Source organism: Cyprinodon variegatus, unplaced genomic scaffold (assembly GCF_000732505.1).
Source record: "Cyprinodon variegatus isolate N-32 unplaced genomic scaffold, C_variegatus-1.0 Scaffold541, whole genome shotgun sequence".
In the NCBI taxonomy this organism is placed as follows: Eukaryota; Metazoa; Chordata; class Actinopteri; order Cyprinodontiformes; family Cyprinodontidae; genus Cyprinodon; species Cyprinodon variegatus.
This window is the reverse complement of record NW_015150994.1, coordinates 187431-210209: the sequence shown is the minus strand read 5'-3', so window position 1 is coordinate 210209 and position 22779 is coordinate 187431. Positions and strand designations below refer to the sequence as shown.

The 22779-nt window shown below is 37.8% G+C and overlaps 1 protein-coding gene across 1 annotated transcript in view; it reads left to right on the top strand.

Moving 5' to 3' along the window:
- Positions 1–22779, top strand: part of LOC107095375 (dystrophin-like) — a 369912-nt gene that overhangs the window by 163628 nt on the left and 183505 nt on the right. The window contains 4 exon segments of the mRNA XM_015391433.1: positions 4704–4796; positions 7012–7092; positions 9148–9240; positions 18844–18945. Of these exon segments, the coding sequence (XP_015246919.1) occupies positions 4704–4796; positions 7012–7092; positions 9148–9240; positions 18844–18945 (369 nt within the window).

The window sequence follows — 22779 nt, the reverse complement described above, 5'->3', positions numbered from 1 at the left end:
AGGGGGTCCAACCCGTTACTAGCATGAGGTACCTAATAAAGTGGCCGGTGAGTGTAGTTTCCTAACTCATTATAATTGATCAATGGATGGTGGCTGCATTGACATGAGGGATAGGCCATCCCAGGCTTTATCCTAAATATTTAGTAAAATATATTTCCCCTATGTGATCTGAGGAATAAAGTATAAAAAAGCTGGGAGGCTTTACACATTCCTTAAACTCTGCTAAAACATCAAGACCTTGAACACAATGTGAGACATTAGCTGTTATTTTTATAGTCTCCTCTGTGTGTATTTTGCTTTTGTTTATGTATTGATTTTTTTTTTATGTCTCTATTCAGCACTTTGTTGTGCCTGGGTTGAAATGTTAAAGCGCCTCATTAATGAAGTTGTGTTTATGTCTATTATCTGCTGTATTATCACTACCTTGGAAAAAAATAGATTAGATGTTTTGTCATCAAAATAATTAACCGATGAAGTCTATTTTTGTAATGATTTTAGTAAAAGTAGTTTTATAGCGCTTTTTTTCTGGAGAAACTTTTTTTGGGGTTATTTGGGCTACAGTCTGTAAAATCTATAATAAGGACAGAAACGGTTTTTGGAAGTTTAACCCCTTAGCTCCTATCCCAGCTCCTCCTGCATTCTTAAAGGTGTAGAAACAAATAAGGTAATTTAAATGAACTGAATAGTAATGGTTTTGTAGATTAAAATCTGTTTTATCTGATTAACTAATGACCAACCTTCATTCAGTGTTGTGGTATGGCCGCCAACTTGTGGATGGCACAACTCAGTACTGTAAGCAGGATTATTAGATTATTTATTAGTGACTAAAATGTAGAATGCACTTTGTGGTTCTGTTTGTAAGCATCAACGTCTCAGGCTAGGATTTGATGATAGACGTACAGGGCATTACTGGAACAGTTAGTTACAAGCTACAGAAAGACGTGTCACCAATAAGTGGGGCCGATTATGTTGGTCTTAAAGCATTTTGTGGAGCTTATTTTGAACGGACCTTTGGGAGCAACCATAACCACCAGTTTAGAAGTGCAGCTAACAGCAAAAAGTGTTCCTGCCATTGGAGTTTGTTGGATTGTTCTTCGGGATTGGCAGATTAGCCTGACTGATTCCGGCCTAAATGCAACATAAAACTAGCCTGAAACACCTTTGAATCTTTTGTTTAAAGAATGAAACTTTGAAACTCAAAGCCAAGCTCTTTTTTATCAACAAGTTATGCTCGCATTTCTGTATTAGTTTATTTTTAATATTTGGATCATCATTTGGTATAGTAGCACTCTACAGTTTTAGCTCCAGATCAGCCTCTTATTCAGCCTCTTTTCTGTATTTGTTTCATATGCTCATGATGGTCTCCCCCTTATTGTCAAATCACACCTTAACAGTGAAGCTCTTACCAATTTATATTATACAGAGATACAAAGAGAGATGGCTGTAGGTGAAAATACCAAAGTAGAACATTGTAGCATTAACTGTGACAAAAAGGTCACCTGTTTGTTTTGATTTATCTGGGTTTCTTTCGTTTTTCCATCTGTAGTTTGGAATCTGTCTCTTCCTCTTTCAGACACTTCTTGCCCTCAGTAGCTCAACAGAACAGACATCAGCACATGCATGTGTGCCTATTAACATATACTTTGCTTGTGCTCTGAAAGCTTATATTAAAGGTATAGTGGGGGATGTTCTTTTTCTGGGTGGATCATCAAAATAAGTGGTCCTCCTGTCAATCATTCTGGTGATATGTTTACGTAAGACCGTCCTGCGTGCTCGTCCCCATTTTCACTTACCGGTTGTGAGTCTGACATAGTGGAAAACTTACAAATCTTCTTTTGGAAAGTAAGCTTGTATGAGCGATGCAAGCAACAACTTGTAAACAGTGTGTGCACAAGGAGAAATAGGCTCAAGCTCTCACATGCGTTTAATAGGCGTTCCCTCTCAGAGCAGGTACAGGGCACAGAGTGGGCGGGTCTTTTCAAAAAGTCATGAAAACCCTCCACTATTCCTTTAATGGGCACCCAACATAGGCAAATTAAAGAGTGCTTATATAGGTCTGTTAACAATTAGTTATTTTCTTGCCTCCAGTTTAATATTTTTTTTCTAATATACAGGTGTGCAACAGGAGTGATGTGACATAAAACATGCTATTGACAGGTTTCTAGAGCTCTCTCGGCCTAGCAGACTATTCTGATCTACCGCTGTCCTCCTTCGATATCTCGTTATCTCCCTTAACTCCTGACCTGGAGATGGCTACCTGCCTCTGCTGCGTTTTAAGGCACATTTTGCTGGGATTGTTGCTTTAATCTTCTGCCGGTCTTGTCTGGGCTTCAAGAGTCCTCTGTTGTCCAGGTGGGCCTTCCCCAAAGTCAGGTCTTGGCCAGGCACTTCTAATGCCGAAAGCAACCGATAACCACAGCCTCTAGATAAGGTGGTGGTTCTCTCTTAACTAGAACATAGAGATGATTTTTTATATATATATTTTTTTTGTGCGCCACTAGTGGTACGTTTTTTTTTTTTTTTTGTGTGTTTTTTTTGTTTTTTTTTTGGGGGACAGTAGGCTGACAGGAAAGGGGGTACGAGAGAGGGGGAGAGACTTGTGGCAAAGGACCACGTCGAGGAATAAGGCCTCTGTACATGGGATGTGTGCGCAAACCACTGCACCACCAAAGCACGCCCTGAACTTGGAGATTTTGTTACAGAAAACGTGATTGGTGGGAATTAGGGGTGGGTATTGCCAAAGAACTCACAATTCGATCAGAATCACAATTCACATGCCACGATGCGATTCTATCACGATGCATCGCGATACTTGAAATATTGCAATGCATTGCGATATTTTCACTGAACACTGTAAGGGGAAAAAATACAGCAATTACCAGTGGCTGACTGGCTGTGTATGATCTGGATAGTGTCTTCAATTGATACATAACTGAAAGCAACTGAATTCATAATTAGCTTTACTTATTGAAATGACTATCGAAGGATTGCCATGAAAACAAATACTGGACACAAATATTACTATTACTGGAGTGGAAACGCTGACAAAAAGTGCTTAGGATTTGTAAAACTTAAAATAACAGTGCTGTTTTAGTGGTCCTTTAAACCAATGGAATTAAAAGATTCAAATGTTTGACATTTCCCCTTTTGCAAATTACTTGTGTAATATTAATTTGATTTTTACCTTCTTTGATTTTAAAGCCAAAATGCCTCCAAACATCAGACTTGGAATGTGATGGAGCTGGGCAAATTTTCTCAGTCTCCATGTTTTGTTTATAAATGACACGTTGCAGTATCCGCAGCGACATCTACTGGACTAAAAGTTGTATTCCACTTGTTTTTGGCTGATATGTGCCAAACCATTCATGTATTTTATTTATTCCTTTTTGTGAATTAAGAATCGATACTTTGCATCAAGAATCGATGCAGCAGATCTCAAAAATTAGAATCGCGATGCATCGTCATGACAATTATTTTGCACACCCCTAGTGTGAATTGGCATTTCAGCCAATACCAATTTAGGATTCGTTTCCAGCATTTGCCATCAACAAAAAGTCATTAAAAAACACAACTGTTATTTTGCCTGTCAACTTTTGACTTCGTAGAAGAAACGTCCAAGAAGATATTCTGGCATCTAATGGATATAAATCAGTTCCTATGAATAAAAAAAAAAATAATTATTTCGGTGAGGAAATACTTTATTACAATGAATGTGTGAAAGGTTACCTGAGGTGTTAGCTGTCAGCACACTTCTAGGGCTTTACAGTAGTATTTGTCTTTCTCATCCTACTCCTCCTCACTGTAAGCTGTTGGCGTTTACCTAGCAACAGCCACTGCATCACCTCAGCTTGATTTCTAAGCCTAACCACAGCTGTAAGCTCAATGCAGCTCACTTTTATTTGCAAGGAGCGGCCATTGCAAAGCATTTGAAAAATCTTTCTAATTGATCAACTATTCCACCATCAAGTGTGAGAATCAGTGACATTACATTAAAGATAACCTTTCCTTTATGCTCTTTACTCCCATATAGATTAAATTATATCAAGCGCACATATACAGCTTAACTCAAACAATGTTATTTTTAGTTTTGCCTTTTCTTTTCTACTTCTCAGGGAAATGTATTCTTGCAATACATGTGAATGAACATAAATAAAAGATTCCCGTTTTGTCTGCTGATTCATTTTTTTTTAGGTTGTATTATTTCAGTGAAAGCTAGAAGAGGAAACTCATACTGTATTCAGCCTGCAGCAGGTTCTAGTGTGAATCAACTCCCAGTTTGTAAGCCCAGACTTGTCAACACTGATAAAGAACAACCCCCCTGGGTATGAAATTGTTATCTTCACATTTAACGGCAGACTGCGTTGTTTTTACTCCAGAGATGTGTCCCTATTCTCCAGAGCAGGCTGTTGTTGTTTTTTTTTTTTGCTGGAGAAGAGCAGAGCTGCCACTTTGGAGACTGAACCACTGCCCTTCCTGCAAAACGATAAATTCACTGCAGCATCTCTGCAGGAGTTTTTCTCAGCATCGCTGTTAGTCATTTTGATGTCAATGGTTCTGATTTACTATTGCTAAGAAATTTACAAAACACATTTCTCCTTTTTTTTCTGGTTATGAGAATGTGGACCGTGAAGAATAGTCATAAAGTTTGCTTTTCTCCCTCTTTGTTCACTCTGTGTTAAAGTTTATTTCCCTTTGTGTTTCAGACAGGGAAACCACCTGTGGAGGATCTGTTCTCAGATCTGTGTGATGGACGACGCCTTCTGGAGCTGCTGGAGGGGCTCATAGGGCATGAGCTAGTAAGGACACACACACACACACACACACACCACTATTTTACCACAATGGAGCAGGCAGGGGCATACTTCAGAGCAGCACATCTGGGTACTGTACCGTCCTGTAGTGCTCCTCACAGCTGTCAGGCTGCAAGCAGACTTATGACTGAGACGTCGGATAAATGCCGAATTTTGAGTTGTTTTCTGAACTAACAGCACCAAAAAAGCCCCAACCATCCATGATTCCATTTTCCTTCATGCTTATCCCAAGCGGGGTCATGAGGGGTGCTGGTGCCTATCTCCAGCTGTCTTTCGGCGAGAGGCAGGGTACACCCTGGACAGGTCGCCAGTCCATCATGGGCAGCACAAAAATGCCATAAACAAGAGCAATTTCTGATTTTCCATCAGAAAACCTTTAAAACTGAGACAGGCTGTCCATTTATGCAAAACTATGTACACATTTTAGTACCCCAGATCTTGTAGCTTTCACACTTTACTGAGACAAATATGTTTTAGATTTAATACTGTCTATTTAATGTTAAGTTAATCTTATGAGGTGAATTTTGTTCAGTTATTGTTACAAGCAAAAAAAAAAAAAAAAAAAAAAAAAAAATGTTTTGTGATTTAGTTGTAAAAATAATTCAATCCAGAAAGGAAACTTGGAAAAATGTTTAATCAAAAAACTGTACAGTATAACTTTACTCACATTTTCTTTTATTATTTTCTTTTTCAAATGCATTTTTGAAAGTTTATATCTCAAAACCTTTGTTTTTTTAAGTAAGAAGTGTCATTTCTTTACATGCATTCTTAGCCTGTAACAATGATGGAGCAAAATTCACTCCCTATTCAAATCAATCCATTTTATTTATATAGCACCAATTCATAACATGTCATCTCAGGGTTCAACTAGATCATGCAGTCAAATTGATTCAACGTTTTCTGTCTAAGGAAAACCAGCTGATTGCATTGACCGTTTGAGACACAAACAGAGTGGATACAGTTAGTCACAGTGAAGGAAACAACACAACAATGAAAAACAGGCAAAAGCTCCAACATCTATAAAATGAGATGTTGAGCTGATACTTCAATCCAGAATGGAGTCGCAGCCAAACCGCAACAGACCAGATGAAGCTACTGTGAGAGGAAAAAGTAGACAAAACATTAAGTTATTTAATACGGAAGAATAGGAGAATATAATTAGAGTGGAGCATAATGAGGCAAAGTGGTGCCTATGTCATCCAGCAGCCTACATACATGTATATAGAAGCATAAATATAGAAAACAGCTCAGAATAACTGACTATTTTGGATAAGAGAAAGTAGAGCACCAGAGGGGTTTAGGTGAAATGTTTGTCCCGACTGAATTCTCCCCTGCTAGATTGGCCTGCCTACACCTACTGTTCTTCGACTCGTCTACCAAAATGACTCGGAGTTGATCAGCAACTCGTCCCAACGTTCATGAACGCTCATTTCGAAAAACACAAAATTTCAGCCCTGACTCCACTTGCAAGCTCCTGTTTCTTAAGCTTTCATGTAACCTTTTTTTCAATGGTGCCACGATTCTGCTGTCCAGCTGTCAGTCCTGAAAACAGCAGGGTACACTGAAAATTTTTAAATCTTAATAAGTAATTTTTTCCTAAAATAAGTGCATTTTTTATTGGATTGAGGAGGTTAGAGCGACACTTTGCCAATGGAACAAGACCATTTACATTTATAATAAGAAAAAAACTATTCCATTGTCTTATTTCAAGTGCATTTTATCTAATTATCTTATTTTAAGAGTAAAAATACTCATTCCATTGGCAAATCCTCTTACTTACCTACTCAAATTAAGGGTAAATACACTTAATTTAAGACACCTTTACTTATTTCTAGGCTGTTTTTACAGTGTATGAGTTTGGCATCAACCAATTTAGGTTAAAAAGCTGGGTGATAAACTAAATCATACCAGGAATCCCACCTACAAAGGTTTCAGGAAACAGAATGAAGTTTATGCATTTAAAGTCTACCTTAAACAAACTGAGACTCATTAGAAGTTACCATAAAGGACTAATGGTGGTTGCCGCCACCAACATGAATTTATATAAGACATGCAAGTGAAAAAAAATCTGATTTTCTATCACACACATGCAAACATACCCTTTATATTTTGGTTTTTGTTGGTGCTTACGGTTGCACTTAAGGATGCAGAGCCTGGTTTATCCTCACTAACATCCTTTACCTCCTTCCTGTGTGTGCAGGTGAGACTGGAGAAAGGGACCACCCGTGTTCACTCACTTAACAATGTCAACCGGGCTCTGCAGATCTTGCAGAAGAACAATGTGAGTACACACACACACACACACACACACACACACTAAACACTGTTATTCAGACTTATTATACTGTATTGATTTTCCCTACATTAGCCACTAGACAGTCGACTCACCAGCTGAACATATCAATGAATATTCTTACCTTGTTTTGGTATACAAATTGTATATAAGGAACTTAAAAAGGCTTTAAGGGATCCACGACTAGTTTAAAATGTCAGCCTACTGTAAATACACTTTATTACTAAAAATATTTGCTTATCCAATCACACTATTGGAAGGTGTCCCAATCATTTCCATGGCTAAAGGTTTATAAAATCAGGCATCTAGGCATCTAGGCATGTAGGCTGTTGTTACAAACATTTCTGAATGTCCTGACAGGCGTTTTAAAGAAAAGAAGATATTTATTTAGCAACAGTAATGTGACTAAAGGCTTTGTCACATGCAGAAGGTTTCCTTTGATAGAAATCATCCGTTTTATATAACCAGATTCCCTTTTATGAGCTGAAATGCACGTAATTGTGCCCAAACTGACAGCACTGCCAGGCACAGATTGTTCTCTAAAACCTTAGGGGATCAACTATAGTTCAGCTGTCTCAGTCCAAACTTCCTACAATTCTAGTAAAGATGTAAATAAATAGAATCTCAAGTGTTTCTTACACTTTGAAAATAACTTTTGTTGGGTTTTTTATGTTTATTTATAATGTGACGCTAAAAATATATATATATATATATATATATATTTGCCCTTGTTAAATCACAGGTTAATTGGATACAGCAAAAGCTCTAATACACTTAAACTTGAAGAGTAATTTTTTTTTCCTTCTACCTTTACACTGGTACCAAAGGCTTGCATTTAAAGCTGATAATTGCAGAGCTATTCTTGATTTATTTTAGTAGTAAACCCATTTTTAATAGGTTTCTGGCAAAAAAAGTTACATCTAGGGATGTAAAAGAAACCCGAATTACAATAAATATTTAAGTTTTTTTATTTAGATAACAATTTGTTGCATTTGATTAATAGATAATGTCGGCTTTTAATGGTTCTAATGTAACCACCATCCAGCAGATGGCATAGAGAGTGTTTGCAAGAGAAGTAAAGCAATGCTAGAGCAGAACCATAAAATGATCTGAAGTCCGCTGCAGCTTTATTTACACTGTTTTTACACGTTTGTGGTTCAGTTTTTTATATACAAACACTTAATAGTGTCCATTTAATCACCTTTTTAAAGGTGCTGCTAGAAATACAAAATCTCTCTCAGCACTGAATGTTGGATCACAATAAACATAGGTACTCACATTTAGCATCCACTTCATTCAAAATAAATTGGCAAATGGTCTAACAGTATGTTGGAGCGACAACCACAGATAATAATGCTAGTTTTAAATCCATTTATATTGAAAATTATATTTGTTTTACATATTTTATTAATTAATTTAATTTACATATTAATTAATACATTTTCTACTCAGTAACCTTGTAATTTACAGTATAACTAAGGTCAATAATCTAAAAAAAATATTTGTTCAGTCAGTATTTATTTTAGCTGCCACAATAAATTATTAAAACTTAATGATCTACAACCTTTCTACAATTGAGCATATCTAACATATTTAACTCTTTATGTTAATGAAAAGATCCACTTGATGCAAAAGAAAACTGAAGTTTTAGAAAGAAATGTCTACTTATCAATTTTTTGTTAGTCAACGGATAACATCGATCAATTATTGACTCATTAATTAAAAACTTGCATCATTATTTATAACCTAAGTAACCAATATCCTACATTACCAGCAGCTATTGATCACTTTCCTGTTATTAAACCAGGCACTGTTTGTTTGTTTTTGTTAGTTTTGTTTTTGTGAAGGTAAAAACTGAAGCATTATTCAGAGTAAAGGTACCAAAATAGTAAAATAATGAACCTACTTTAATGCTTAAACCTTATGCCCCTCCCCCTCTTTCTTTTATTGCATTAGATTAGTAAAGGTAAATACTGTAGTGCTTGTAGTTGCGGTAAAAAAAGGCAGCCATGAGATTGTTGTTTCTCTACTTTCCCTCTGCAGGTTGATTTGGTGAATATCGGAGCGGCAGACATTGTGGATGGCAATCACAAACTGATTCTCGGGCTCATCTGGAGCATTATTCTCCACTGGCAGGTGTGTTTTTGGATGCGTGTGTGTGTGTGTTTATGTGCATCGTTTTTAGTCAACATTTTGCTCCAAGGGATTTTATTTCTTTCTATTCCTTCTTACCCAATAGATGGCTTTGATATTTACTGGGGAAAAATCAAGTAGCTCAGTCATCAGAGTTGCTCCTTTTTGTTTCACATTAGGCTAAACAGATTGCGTCCCTATCTGATGTACTTTGGGAACTCTTTGCCTTTGTTGTGAAATGTTAACAGAAGATTATGAAAATATTAAATACCTATAACTGGAAGTAATTGCTAATTAATCGTTCATTCAAAATTGAGGTAAAAACCAATTGATAATTATTAATTGAATGATTATAACTGTAATTTGCTTAATTATCCAGGTTCTTAGTCTTTTACATACGATAATATAATAATAATCCCTACAATAACAATTACTGATGAGAAATACAGAAATATAATATACCATTTTAAACATAAAAAGACAAAATAAAGCAACAATGACGTGTACTGGCCCATCATCCATCGAAACACAAAACTTCATACAAGATGAAAAAAATGGATTAATAGAAAACTCTGTAAAAGATTTTAAAAATTCTTCTATGGTTGTGTTTAATAGAAACTGAATGTGACATAGATCTCGGTGAATACGCTCAAGTTTGTTCATCTGGCAGATTATTTCAGAAATACCAGAGCAGTATACTGCTATTCTGTAAGTATGTAAGTAATTATGAACACATACGGTATTAATGTGTTTAGTTTTAACCTCAGTAGTCCTCTTCCATGTTTAGATGTGTTCCAGGCAAATTACCCCTGTAATAGGCTCTGCAGAGGTCAAAAGGTCAAAGTATATGCTTCTGTCCAGACGGAAATCTAAAGCTACATTCTCACAAAGGTTTGGATGCTCAGTTATTAATTATATTACAGAATTTATTTTTTATTTTTTTTTACTTCAGTGAAGTCAGCCTTCGCTGAAGTTTTCATGATCCCCAAGTAACCTGGATGGACAGTAAGTAAATGCAAGTAAAGGACTTTAGGAAATATGTATTATTACATTGTTGAGTAATGGAAATCGATAATAGGGCTGGCTAAAAATCGATTTAATCTATTTTGGATCGATTCCTTTACATTTTTGCAAAATCAATGTCTAGGGATTGAGAGCGATTAGTTTTATAGTAAAGCGTGTGACATTCACATTCAAATGGGCAGGACCGTGCTCGGGTCTTGGGGTAGTTTCAAAAGGGAAATGTAAATAGGGCTATTATCTAGTGTTAGCTTCTGCTAATGGTGATCAGGCTAGCTAATATAGTTAACTTGAAATCAAAATCAAATAGCCAATTAAATAATTAACGACTGTTTAAAGTGACAGTGTTAACTATATTAGCTAGCCTGATCACCATTAGCAGAAGCTAACTTGAAATCAAAATCAAATGGCCAATTAAATAATTAACGACTGTTTAAAGTGACAGTGAAGCATGTTTCAGTCGTTTTATTGCATTGTTGTAATATATATCTAACAGTTTGTTAGAAATTGGAGCTCTCTCTAGCATAGCTTTCCATCTGGGTTAGCATCTTTAGCAGCAGCTGGGCAAAAACCAGCTTCTTCTCCTCCATGTCATCCTCCTCATTATCATTACTTCATCTGATTTCTACATTCTCATCAATTGCAGTATTTTGTGAAGAGCATTGAAATTGGATAAAAAGAAGTGTACTCTAGTTTGCAGCTGAGGTAGCATTCAGTATAATCGGAATAATCTGTTTTTGTTCCCTTATGGGCTGTAAGTGTCTATGGTGAATAAAGGTGCTTTACAGTAAAAGGAACCTAACCGTTGTGAACCTATAACCTTCACAAAGATGAAGATTTAAGACGCATGAATCAAGTGAGGAAGATGTTTTGGGAAGTCTGATAAGGTTTATGGAACGGTTAAACCTACGGTTTTTAGAATTTACTTTTTAGTATTAATTTAAAAGTTTTTTTTTATCTTTATACGTGGAAAAAATGTCAGACTTCTGTTTTGATTGAGGGGTTTCCAGCCTAGGCTGTCTTTTATTCTCCTGAGACGTCATCCATTCGTCACCCCGCTCTGTTGGGGACATTTTCGTGTGTTCTTATTTTTCTCTTTTTTTCACAATTTGTTTCATTTTAGTATTTTTCTTCTTTGCTTTTCCACAATGTATTCGTCTTGCCTGAGGCATGCACTTGACGCTTCATCTCCAGGGGCCGTTCTCTTGGATCTTCTCTGTTTTATCGTGGATTGGGGCTCTGATGCTTACGAATCCTTTGCCTCTCTCCTTATGCTTGGTGTACAGCACCAATCTGAATTATCAGTCGCCTCTGCCTGCTTTTAAGGCCAGGCTATTATACCACTGGGTTTATCTGATGAACTGCAGGGCACATGCAATGGTGACTTGGACTTTATTCTTATCATTTAGCTGGCTCTTTAGGAGCCACTTGATCATCACCGGTAGTTATAATCATCTTCCATCACTATGATTTCACTGGACTGCTTTTATCACATCATTATGAGGCTTTGCTATTATTGCTTTTCCTGTCGCCTTAGCTCAGCATTATGGTGCCACTATGAATCTTAATATTGTTTTTAGGCATGCAGAGAAGTTCTTGGTTCGTTGTTTTTACTCTTCTTGGAGAAGTGTTTATATCCATTTACCTTTTTCCGGTTTTAGCACATTGTACAGTGGGGGAAATAAGTATTTGACCCTTTGCTGATTTTGCAGGTTTGCCCACTTACAAAACATGCAACGATCTATACTTTTAATCATATGGACATTCTAACAGTCAAAGATAGAATCCCAAAGAAAATTCCAGAAAATCACATCATATGAATTTGTTAAAATTGATAACCATCTGATGAGGAAAAAAAAGTATATGACCCCCTGGACAAACAGCATGTTAATATTTTGTAGAAAAGCCATTTTTGGCCAGCACAGATGTCAAACGGTTTTTATAGTTGGTGACAAGGTTTGTGCACATTTCGGCAGGGATGTGCACAAACCTCCCTGCAGACAGCCTCCAAATCATTCAGGTTCAGAGGTTGTCGCCTGGCAACTCGAATTTTAAGCTCCCTCCAAAGATTTTCAATTGGATTCAGGTCTGGAGACTGGCTAGGCCACTCCAGAACCTTGATGTGCTTCCTCTTCAGCCACTCTTTTGTTGCTTTGGCGGTGTGCTTAGGGTCATTGTCATGCTGAAACACCCATCCTCGACCCATCTTCAGCTCTCTCAATGAGGGAAGGAGATGTTGGTCCAGAATTCCACGATAGCCTACATGGCCCCGTCCATCCTCCCCTCAATACAATGGAGTTGTCCCGTCCCCTTGGCTGAAAAGCACCCCCAAAGCATGATGTTGCCACCACCATGACGAGTTTAGGCCAAAAAGTTCTATTTTGGTCTCATCTGACCACATCACCTTCTTCCAGGCCTCTTCTGAGTCGTCCAGGTTGTGAATGGCGAACTACATGTGGGCCTGTACATGTTTCTTCTTGAGCAGGGGAACCTTGCGTGTGCTGCAGGATTTCAATCCATGACGGCGCAGTGTGTTACCAACCGTTTCTTTTGTAACTGTGGTCCCAGCTGCATTCAATTGATTCATCAGTTCCCCCCTTGTGGTTTTGGGATGATTCCTCACCATTCGCATGATCAGGGACACCCCACAAGGCGAGATCTTGTGTGGAGGCCCAGACTGAGGGAGGTTGGCGGTGGTGTGGTGCTTCTTCCATTTCCTGATAACTGCACCAACAGTTGATCTTTTCTCTCCAAGTTGCTTTCCGATTCTCTTGTAGCCCATCCCAGCCTTGTGCAGATCAACAATCTTGTCCCTGATGTCCGTAGAAAGCTATTTGGTCTTGCCCATGGTGGTGATGTTGGATGCTGGTTGTTTGGATGTTGACAGGTGTCTTTTATACAGGTAACGAGGTGAGGCAGGTGTATTTGATGTAGATAATTGGTTGGGATTGGGGCTGTGTCTTAAAGAAAGACTAACTGGCTTGTAGGAGGCAGAATACTTGCTGTTTGGTAGGGGTTCAAATACTTGTTTTTCCTCATCAGATGGTTATCAATTTTTATAAATTCATATGATGTGAATTTCTGGAATTTTGTTTGGGATTCCGTCTCTCACTGTTAGAATGTACATATGATTAAAATTGTAGATTGTTGCATTCTTTGTAAGATGGCAAACCTGCAAAATCAGCAAGGGGTCAAATACTTATTTCCCCCACTGTATGTGATTTATTAACAATTCATGGTATGGACCAAAAAATAGTAAAGTAAAGCTTAAATACAGGGTAATGATGGAGAAAAAATACATGCTGTGGGCTGCATAACCAGGTCTCTACCTCAAACCCCACTCTGAATCATTGATTTAAATGGGTAAAGAACAATTGGACAGTAGCATATTTTAGAAATTTGGGGCACAAGGTGAAGGCAGGCATGGGGCCATTTAGAGAGAGAGGACAGACCACACAAGACAACAGGTCAGTTATACAGATACAGACATTTTTAACAGACTACATATGTATTATTTGCTTTACCTTTGGTCTTTTTCTTTCTTCTTTTACTCTTCCTTTAATCTTTCTCTGTCTTTGTATTTTTTTCATTTATTCGCTTGACTTGTTTTTGAAAGTCTAGGTCTCAGTAAATCCTACCATTCAAATTCAAAGCTTACTTGAAAACGAACCATAAGCTTTCCTGTCTTCAATGAGGAAAACAATCTTCTCAATATTCAGGGACAAAATCTTCTCTCTGACATTTTTGAAACTCAGTAGTTGATCGACCCCTCCTATCATCGCTGCTGTTGCTAGCCGCTCCCTCAGTAAAGAACCTAGTCACTTTTGGTAAATGTCAAGGCTCAGAACTTGACATTTTTACTAAAAATAGAAGCAGGAGCAGGTGGATCAGATGACAGTAACGAGAAACTGGGCGGAGTTGGGCAGGTGAATGAAATGAGTATTCCAGCCAGTCATCAGCGCCAAGATCATGACAGAAAAATAACTTGATAATCGCCTTTTTGTTTGACTCTTGAAGACTAAAACACAATTTGATATGCAGACTGAAGCCTCGGTAGTTAAGCACTGATATAGCTATAAGCCTGGAGGCTATTTTCCCTAATTTACTTTGGGTCACAACTTCCTGCACTGCTGACGTCAAGCATGTCCATGTTAAATAAGTCCGACAGAGTAAATGATCGAAGCGTTACATTCAATGTAGTTTTTGTGGGAGAAGCTACCGGCACCCATTTCCACTTGGACACCAATGGCAACTCTGGGTAAGGTGAAAAATTCTAAAACAAAACTCATGTTAAATAAGGGCACAAGCTACGAGAACGAGCAGAAGAGTGCTGCAGTTTTGTGTTTTGCCAAAAGGTGGAAGTATCATAGGATACTTCTCTGTCCAGCACTTATTTTTACCTTCTTTTTCTTTCCTCTTTTATTACTTCTTGGATTACCCACTGCTCTCATGTTTCGCTGGTGTCTTCCTGTATCGATTTTTGCACATTTGTAGTAAGATAGACTGATCCAATGCAATGGAGACTGAAGACACACTTATGTTGGCACTTTAGCAAAAATAATTTTAAACAAAACTATAAATAATGTGTAAAAAAAATAACCCATAACTGTATTAACACATGTATGAGGAGTTTTATAGTGCCCTTGGGGCCATAGGTAACTGCCTAGTTAAGTTGCCTAGCTAAATTAAAACCTTTATTTTAATAAAGACAATGCATTGATAATCTTGGATGTCTGGTACTGAGATAATTCCTGCTTCCTTTTTTGTAGAAAGTCGAATGTCTAGGAGTTGATTGATTTCCTTATTGACAGGTTTCTTTTCCTGTATGGATGGCGATCAGCCCTGGGTGGGCCTGTTCTCATCTTTATTTTCCCCTCCATCCTGTTTATGGCTCAGTACACAAAGTTTGGTCAATAATCTTATTTATGCTTTTGGTCTCTTCTAGTACATGCCATCTTCTACACATATAGCTTTGGCTCTTTGTCAATATCTACTTATATGAATTGTTTGGTATGTCTGGTAGGAAGCTGTTTACTGATCAACTCCTTTGCTTGTCCTTATATCAGGGTCTCTGAGCTTCCATTCTCTGTATTCATTAAGGATATCAGTGCAAAAACCTGTTGTCAAGGTATTGCTTTTGTTAACCTAGACTTAGATGGACATTAAAGTCTGCATTTATACATTGACTGAATTACCTAAACCACACGTCACTGAATCTTTTAAGCATCCTACCACTGTGACTGTGGCTTTTTTTTTTTGTATCCAGCAGTCTCTGTCAAACTCCTCTCTAATTATAGCAGAAATGCATGCAGTGACCCACTACCTAATGAGTCCCTTTTTATTTGACCAGTCACATTCTTTGAGCTAACAAAGAATCCTGTATCTCTCTGTCTGAATGTAGAATAAATTATGGATCATTTTACCAACAATTTACCTCCAGACAAATTATATTAAACCGGTTCGTATGGTTTTAACATTCATTCATTTTGTTGCACACTATATTTCTCCATATATTTTGAAATTAAACTTTTTTCATGAATGCATTTCCACTAATAAGCTTGAACCAAAACGTGTAATTTTAGTATATGATTTTGTGTTCAGCATTAGTTTCTCATTAAAAAGGCTTTGTATCGTCTATTATCTCTTTATTTAGTATTACTGTATTTTACGAAATGTCTTATCGATAGTGTGTGTATATGTGTGTGGGGTGGGGTGGGGTGGGTGGGGGTTAAACGAGTTGAATATTTTTAAATTCTGTAGGTCAAACCACGGGAATTCAAATGGGGTTACATGTGAAGGTATGCTGAGACCAAATAAAAATTTTGTCGGAGCGAACGATTTACATGTTGTGCTGAGGGAAGCGGAGTGAGGCTAAGGTCGTGACTCTAGTGAGGCCAGTGGTATGTTTTTGGCTAATTCAGCAAAGTGAGCGCACCACTGCCAAATTCTTTAATGAAGTTTGCTTCGCCTACCTGTTTTTTTTACATTTGCATCGCAAAAACAAATCAGGGAGTAGATGGTGGCTGTGTACTACTGTGAAGGAGACAACAGACTTTTTTAAAATCAAAATGGAAGATGAAGAAAATATTGTTTTCAAATGATAAAGTGGGGGATATTCTAAAGAGGTCTACGAGTGGCTTTTTAAAAAAATCCGTTTTAATTTTTCCCCAGAGGGACTTTAGTCCTCCCTTACCTCCAGTGCAGAGCTTAGCCAGCTGCTGCGTTGTCTCTGATGATCTGCTTGCCTACCGCTTTGGTTTATTAGCCACAGAGTGGGGTAAGGCTGGCCCCATCGTCCCAGTTCTGGCGCTCTCTTTACCGGAGTTTTTGCTCTTATTTCCCTGCTCCTGTCTGAGCCCCAGGACGCTGTTTCACTGTACCTCTAGTTTGCTGAAAAGCGGCCATCATCAAGCCATAGCTCCTGGACGTCCCAAACTTCTCTGTACCGAGGATGCTGGTGGCTTTGCTGTGCTCTCCAAAGTAAATACAGTACTGGTAACTCACTCCGTAAAATCCCTGTGCACCATGTGGAGGTGAAACCCACAACCAGAAGACTTGATGGTGTGTTGATGCCTTTCACCTGCAATGCAAATTCATTTTAGAAGCTAGGCCAATTTCTGGTGAAATGTCAGACGAGCCAAATCCACCTAAATTGGAAAATTGTTGTCAGGTTTCATGTGTGTAAATGCACCATAAGACTTATTGCAAATTCGACAAGGTTCAGTTTTAGGTCCTTTGATATGTTTGATGTCAATTTAACATGGATTAATTGTTTAATTTGGCCTTTGGCATAACTGGGCACTGATTTTGACTTGAAAGCTCAGAATAAATAAGTGGTGAAGTCCAGCTTTTTCCAGCTGACCCATCCAAACTGTTCTGGCCATGTCATCATTGTGAGATTTTATTACAAATCATTTAGATTAGCGCTATAAAATTAATACTGGACGAAATAAACTTTTAATGGCTCTAGTCCAACTTTTAAGTGGGCCCATGAATGAGAGCATAGCAGTGACTGAGTTTTCTCCTTCCACCAGAACTATGGAAAATGTTACCTTTTATTATTTTTCAATGTTGGCTTTTTCTGGTTTAGTTTGCTTTTGTTTGTCTGCTCTTTACCTGTTTTTGTGTTTCTAACTTTTTGTTTTTTTTTATATATTTAGAATGTTATATTCCCACAGTGGGAGATTTTCATCAGCTTACTTGAAACCTAAGAAACAGGAAACATTCAGGCAACATAACTAATTCTGAAAAACCCAATATAAAACATTCTCTTCTATTTTAACATTCAGAAAAAAATGATTTTTTTTATTTATCCTGACAATCCACAGATCATAATGAATGAAAACAGAAAAGGTAGTATGGGGAAATACATACTGGAAGAGATCCTCCTGTGCATTTATGGTTGAATTCACATGTTTTAGCTAAAGAGAAAAGCATAATTCTTTGTTTCTACTCGAGTTCAAACGAGTGCTCCAAAACTGTCACTCACACCTGCCAGAAATGCTCCCATAGAGAACACAGCCTGCAGCACAGATTTATGCCTATAGAAGTGTCCTTTAGCTGAGCGGGTGCTGCTTTGTAGAGAAATGAGTTTGGGAATATTTTAACCGTCCTGCAGACCCAATCACATCCAGTTTTTGGTAGTTATTTAAGTGACAGTGAGATTAGGCACAATTTGCTTCTTTAAGAATTCTGTTATTAACCAAATCGCTATATAAGCAAATAAAAAGAGCAGTTTAGGTGAAATGCTGCTTTATTATATCTTCTTTCATGTCTTTATCTAAACGTGCTTTACCTTGTCCATCCTGATTAAAGGACCAATCCTGATGGGTCACTATCTCCAACCTCCACTTTCTGTTTGAATTGCCATTAACATGCTTTTGATTAACCGCCTAATTAAGCTGTGACAACAGTTTAAATGATTAAAGCTTGGTTTGTGTTTGACACGTTTGCAGAGCCAAATTACGTCCTTTTGGGCGCCCATTCGGACCGAACTTGCACTCCAGAACCTCGAACTTGCACTCCAGACCAAGGAAAAACTTAATCTATGCGGCGAGATCAGTGCGGGAAAACATGGCGCACGAACAACAGCTCCTGCTGGCGAAGGATCAGAAATTTTAATGTCTACTGAATTGCTTTGATTTGGCTCATAAATAGAACCACTATCAACAGAATGTGGAGAACCTCCTGCAAAGAAATGACTGTGGCTCTTGGACAGCAGTGTTTGTAGGCGTGCAAGCTTAGCTCAGCTTGTAGAAATATCGATTCTGACTTTGATGGAGGGTAAAGTTTGCTCTTTGCCCGACATGGATGAGAAAATAAGGTTCAAAGTTGGTTTCTTTTGATCAAATATGAACTGATCATGCATTTCTTATAGATAATGACATGATAGAAAGGATGTTTCCGATATTCTAAAGCTTCAACCCTCCTACTAACTCCTCTAGATTCAGGTCTCCATTCCAGGCTTTGGTGTTAGAAGTCTCTCTGTGTACACAATTGTGTCAACAATTGTTTTTCTTTGGGTTTTCGTAGGAATTTACCTCAGCCTGTGATTCTAATTGTGCGCTGCTTGTTCTGTGTGTTCAGGTAAAGGATGTGATGAAGGATGTGATGGCGGGCCTACAGCAGACCAACAGTGAGAAGATTCTGCTGAGTTGGGTTCGTCAGAACACACGGCAATATCCTCAGGTATTTACTTTTCATTATTTATGGTGAAAAAAAATTACTTTATGCAGAATTTCCTTACCTTGAATATTTATTGTTTAGCAATGAAGTTCTTAATGACTCTTTAAGAATAAATAAAAGTTAATTCAGGGCTAAAATATCTTTAATTTACAGTTTTTTTCTGTCACATAATAAGTTAATAACTAGGAATGCAACTTTTAAAATCTAAAATTTGACATTATTTAGATTGAACCTTTTTTTTTTTTTAGAATAATAGATGAGTTGAAGTTTTGCACATTTTGTCATAACCGTTTTTACAAAGTTCCACTGAAAGCCCTCTTCAGCTGTAGTTTTAATTTATGGTTTGACATTCCTCTATTTTCTTTTTTTTTTTAAAGCTCAGGGGACAGATTGGACAATGTTTGTCTCTAAACCTCAATCATTAAGATACAAATAATAAAGCTTTGATGAAGTATGTGCATTGAACGCTAGGTCTTCCTCTTTTCTACCTTTTAAACCCATGTAATTGAGATCAAACCACCACTTTGACTGTATAATAATGTCTGACTGCAGCAATCTGAGTGCTTCTTCTCTGCTGCTTCTTAAGCAGCATCAATCCACATCCAGCCAAAGTGAGACAGCTTTATTGGTCCTTGTATGCAATTCATTTGTAGCCTCCCAGTTCATAGATATTCACTTCTTACAGACCTCATCAAAACAGTCGTCAATTCAGCACAGCAGCCGGCTAAAGTTATGTTGCATGTGAGCGAGATGTGTGTTGCTCCTGGTGTGTTATGTGCCTTTAAATCCTCGCTATCAGTTATTTGTTATTGGCTAACATCACTCATGTGACAAATGGATAATGTGATGGTAAATGTTTTGAGATGTGCTGTTAATCTATGGTCCCAGTTCACAGTTTTTGGTTGAAAACATGTTAAGGAATATAATGTAAGTTAATTCTCTAAACTGGAGGTCTTCAACAAGGGGTCCATGGAGGTACTGCATGGAGGTTGTGAAAGTTTTGCTTGTTTTTTCTATATTCCCTGCTGCATTTTTTTCAAGTAATTTAAATGTCTTTTAATCCACATTAACATGAATTCAACACACTGCAGTAAACAGATAAATGGAGGCAGAAGATGTCTTTCAGTCATCAATGCACACATTCAGCGACACACAGGAGCTCCTTCAAGCTGGGCACCGTTTCCTTCACAACACCTGTCCCATCAACAAGGAATCAGAATCAGAAATACTTTAATAATCCCAGGAAGAAATTACTTTCGTTTCATTACTTCATCTGTAATACAGTGACTATAGGACCAGTTTATAACACAATTTCATACTATATATATATATATATATATATATATATATATATATATATAAAATCAGAGGGTCCCCGCTCCATCTCTCCATCAGTTTAGGGGTCCTTGGCCTGGAAAACATTGAAGACTACTTCTCTAAACGGTGCTTAAACCCCGAAAGTAATTGAAATGGGTTTAAGAGCAGCAGTTTGGAAACACTGTTACTATCAGCATCTAAGCTATTATTATCCGTAGCCCTACCAGTGCAATAGACTGACCATGGACTGGATTAATGGAACTCTAGCGGATTCAGCGCTACCCAACATTAACTGGTCCTGCAGTGAGCAACACTTGGAAGAAATGGGAAAAGTCCAAGATGGTTTGAAAAATCACAAAAAATTGTTGCTAAATGACTATTGCTGTATTAGAACAGGAACACAGGGGCAAGTTTATTAATATATTTCAAACAATCTGTCCTCAAAAAGGGACTAAGGAAACCATCTTGGTTAAAAGAGAAGCTATGACTGAACAGAGGTGGAGGATTGCGGTTTCAGCTTTTAAGCAATTACAATTTAGTCATGGAACTAAATTACATGAGATCTCCCATTATGATTCAAGAGACCAATCACAAAGCAAAAGACTCCAACAGTCCAGGAGAACAAGAGGCGGCTAATTGATTAGCATCTCATGTGGAATGTGAGATGCTTCATGCTGCTTATGTAAATCGCCGCTCCAACTAGTTTGCTCTGGTGCGAGCCCACAGAACTGACAAAGACCAATGGATAGGTACCAAAAAGTATTTAAAAAATGATGGAACGTCCTGTTGCCTTCCTATTTAAGCCTGTTTGTGTTCGCTATGACCCGGATGAATGAGAATTTACACGGAAAATGTATAGCCCTTTATATGAAAAAACTGGTCAAAACAGAGAGGAAAGTACTTTGCATATGGATAAAGGTAATTAAATCATTTAAAAACATGAGATATAAAGATACTTGTAATAAAATGAAAGAAAATTGGACTAAAAACTTATCCAATGCTTAGATAACGAAAACCAGAGCTCACTCTAAACAAGTTCTCAATCTTGATTAAACTGAGGTGATGTCCTTTCTTATGCAATGTTCAGACTGCACACGATAGAAACAGAAAAAAAGCTTCTGCTGCTTCATTTTTTATGCTTTTACACATTAAGGTCTGCGCTTCAGGAGCATTTTGATCCAGTAATCAGCATCCAGTAAAGTTTCTCTTAGTGCGTCTGATCTTCTGCAGCTCCTGCGTTCAATAGCAAAGAGCAGTTTTTCTATATTTGCTGTTATAAGTGAGTAAAAATAGCTTTAATATGTTTTTAAGTAAGAAAGTCCACCCAAAATCTTCATCTATGCAGTCAGTTCACTGCTGTCACTGGAAATCCCCTTCAATGGCAGTCTCTGGCCGAGTCCCCTCTAGGGGGGTTTCTGTTACTGTTCGTGGCGGCTGGAAGGAGTTTTTAGCCGTTTTCATGTACGTAATCCAAACTGCAGGCACCAGGATAATAAAAATAAACATACTTTGTCAGCAGGTTTGGACATTTTAACTTAATTTAGGCGTTAATAAACAGTTTCATGGGAGTGATCATAGCTATCTGCATCAGCAGTGCTGTGTCTGTCTCCCTGCCAGCTCCCAGATCAGCTTCTCTGATTGGTTGATGTGGCGCGTCGAGCAGCAAAAGTTACATTTCTCCAAATCCAGCAGCTGCTGCTTGTGATGCGCATCACTTGCGTAAGATGCTCATGAGGCACTACTGCAGCTGCTTCGATGCGTCAAGATGCGCTGCCCTTGCTGCTCGAGACGCGCTGCAAGACCTTTTGATGCGCCTCGATGCGCATCAACTATTGACTTTGCATGTAAACTAGCTGCTTCAATAGTGTGCAGTCTGAACATTAGTTTTAGTGAGGATCCAGGCAGCAGCGTTCTAGATCAGCTGCAGCTGTCTGACCCAAGATTACGCAGACATGTGACAACACTGCTGCAGTCATCAGTCATCATCAAGAATGAAGTACTTGAGCAGTTTCCTTATAAGAGAATGGATATTTCTGTTTAACAGAGCTAATATTTCTAAAAACATTATAATACTTTTTGATTTGCAGAAAGAGTAATACATCAACGTCTGATGTTTTGAACAATAATCTCTCGCATTGTGCTTTTTAAAAAAATAATAATAAAGGGCTTTGACAGTCCCGGGGTAATACAGAATCCACAATTTTAATCTTTTCACTTCTGAAAAGTGAAATTACTTAAAATTAAGCGGAAAAAAAAACATCTTTCAGGAGCTCTGGTAAGGGCTGAAAATCCCCACAGTGGAAAAAGTGGCTTTATAGGATGTTTTCACCACACAAGCAGTTGTTGTAATAGACTGAGCATAATGAACATCTCTTTGACATCCTGCTCTTTGCTTTTCAGAGTATTTTAAACCTTTGTATTATTTTCTGTTCACCGCTTTAAAGCTCTCTGTCTTCAATTGAATGAGTCGCTGTGCTTCAGGGACACAGTTTACTCTGCAGGTTGTTTTGCTGCATTCAC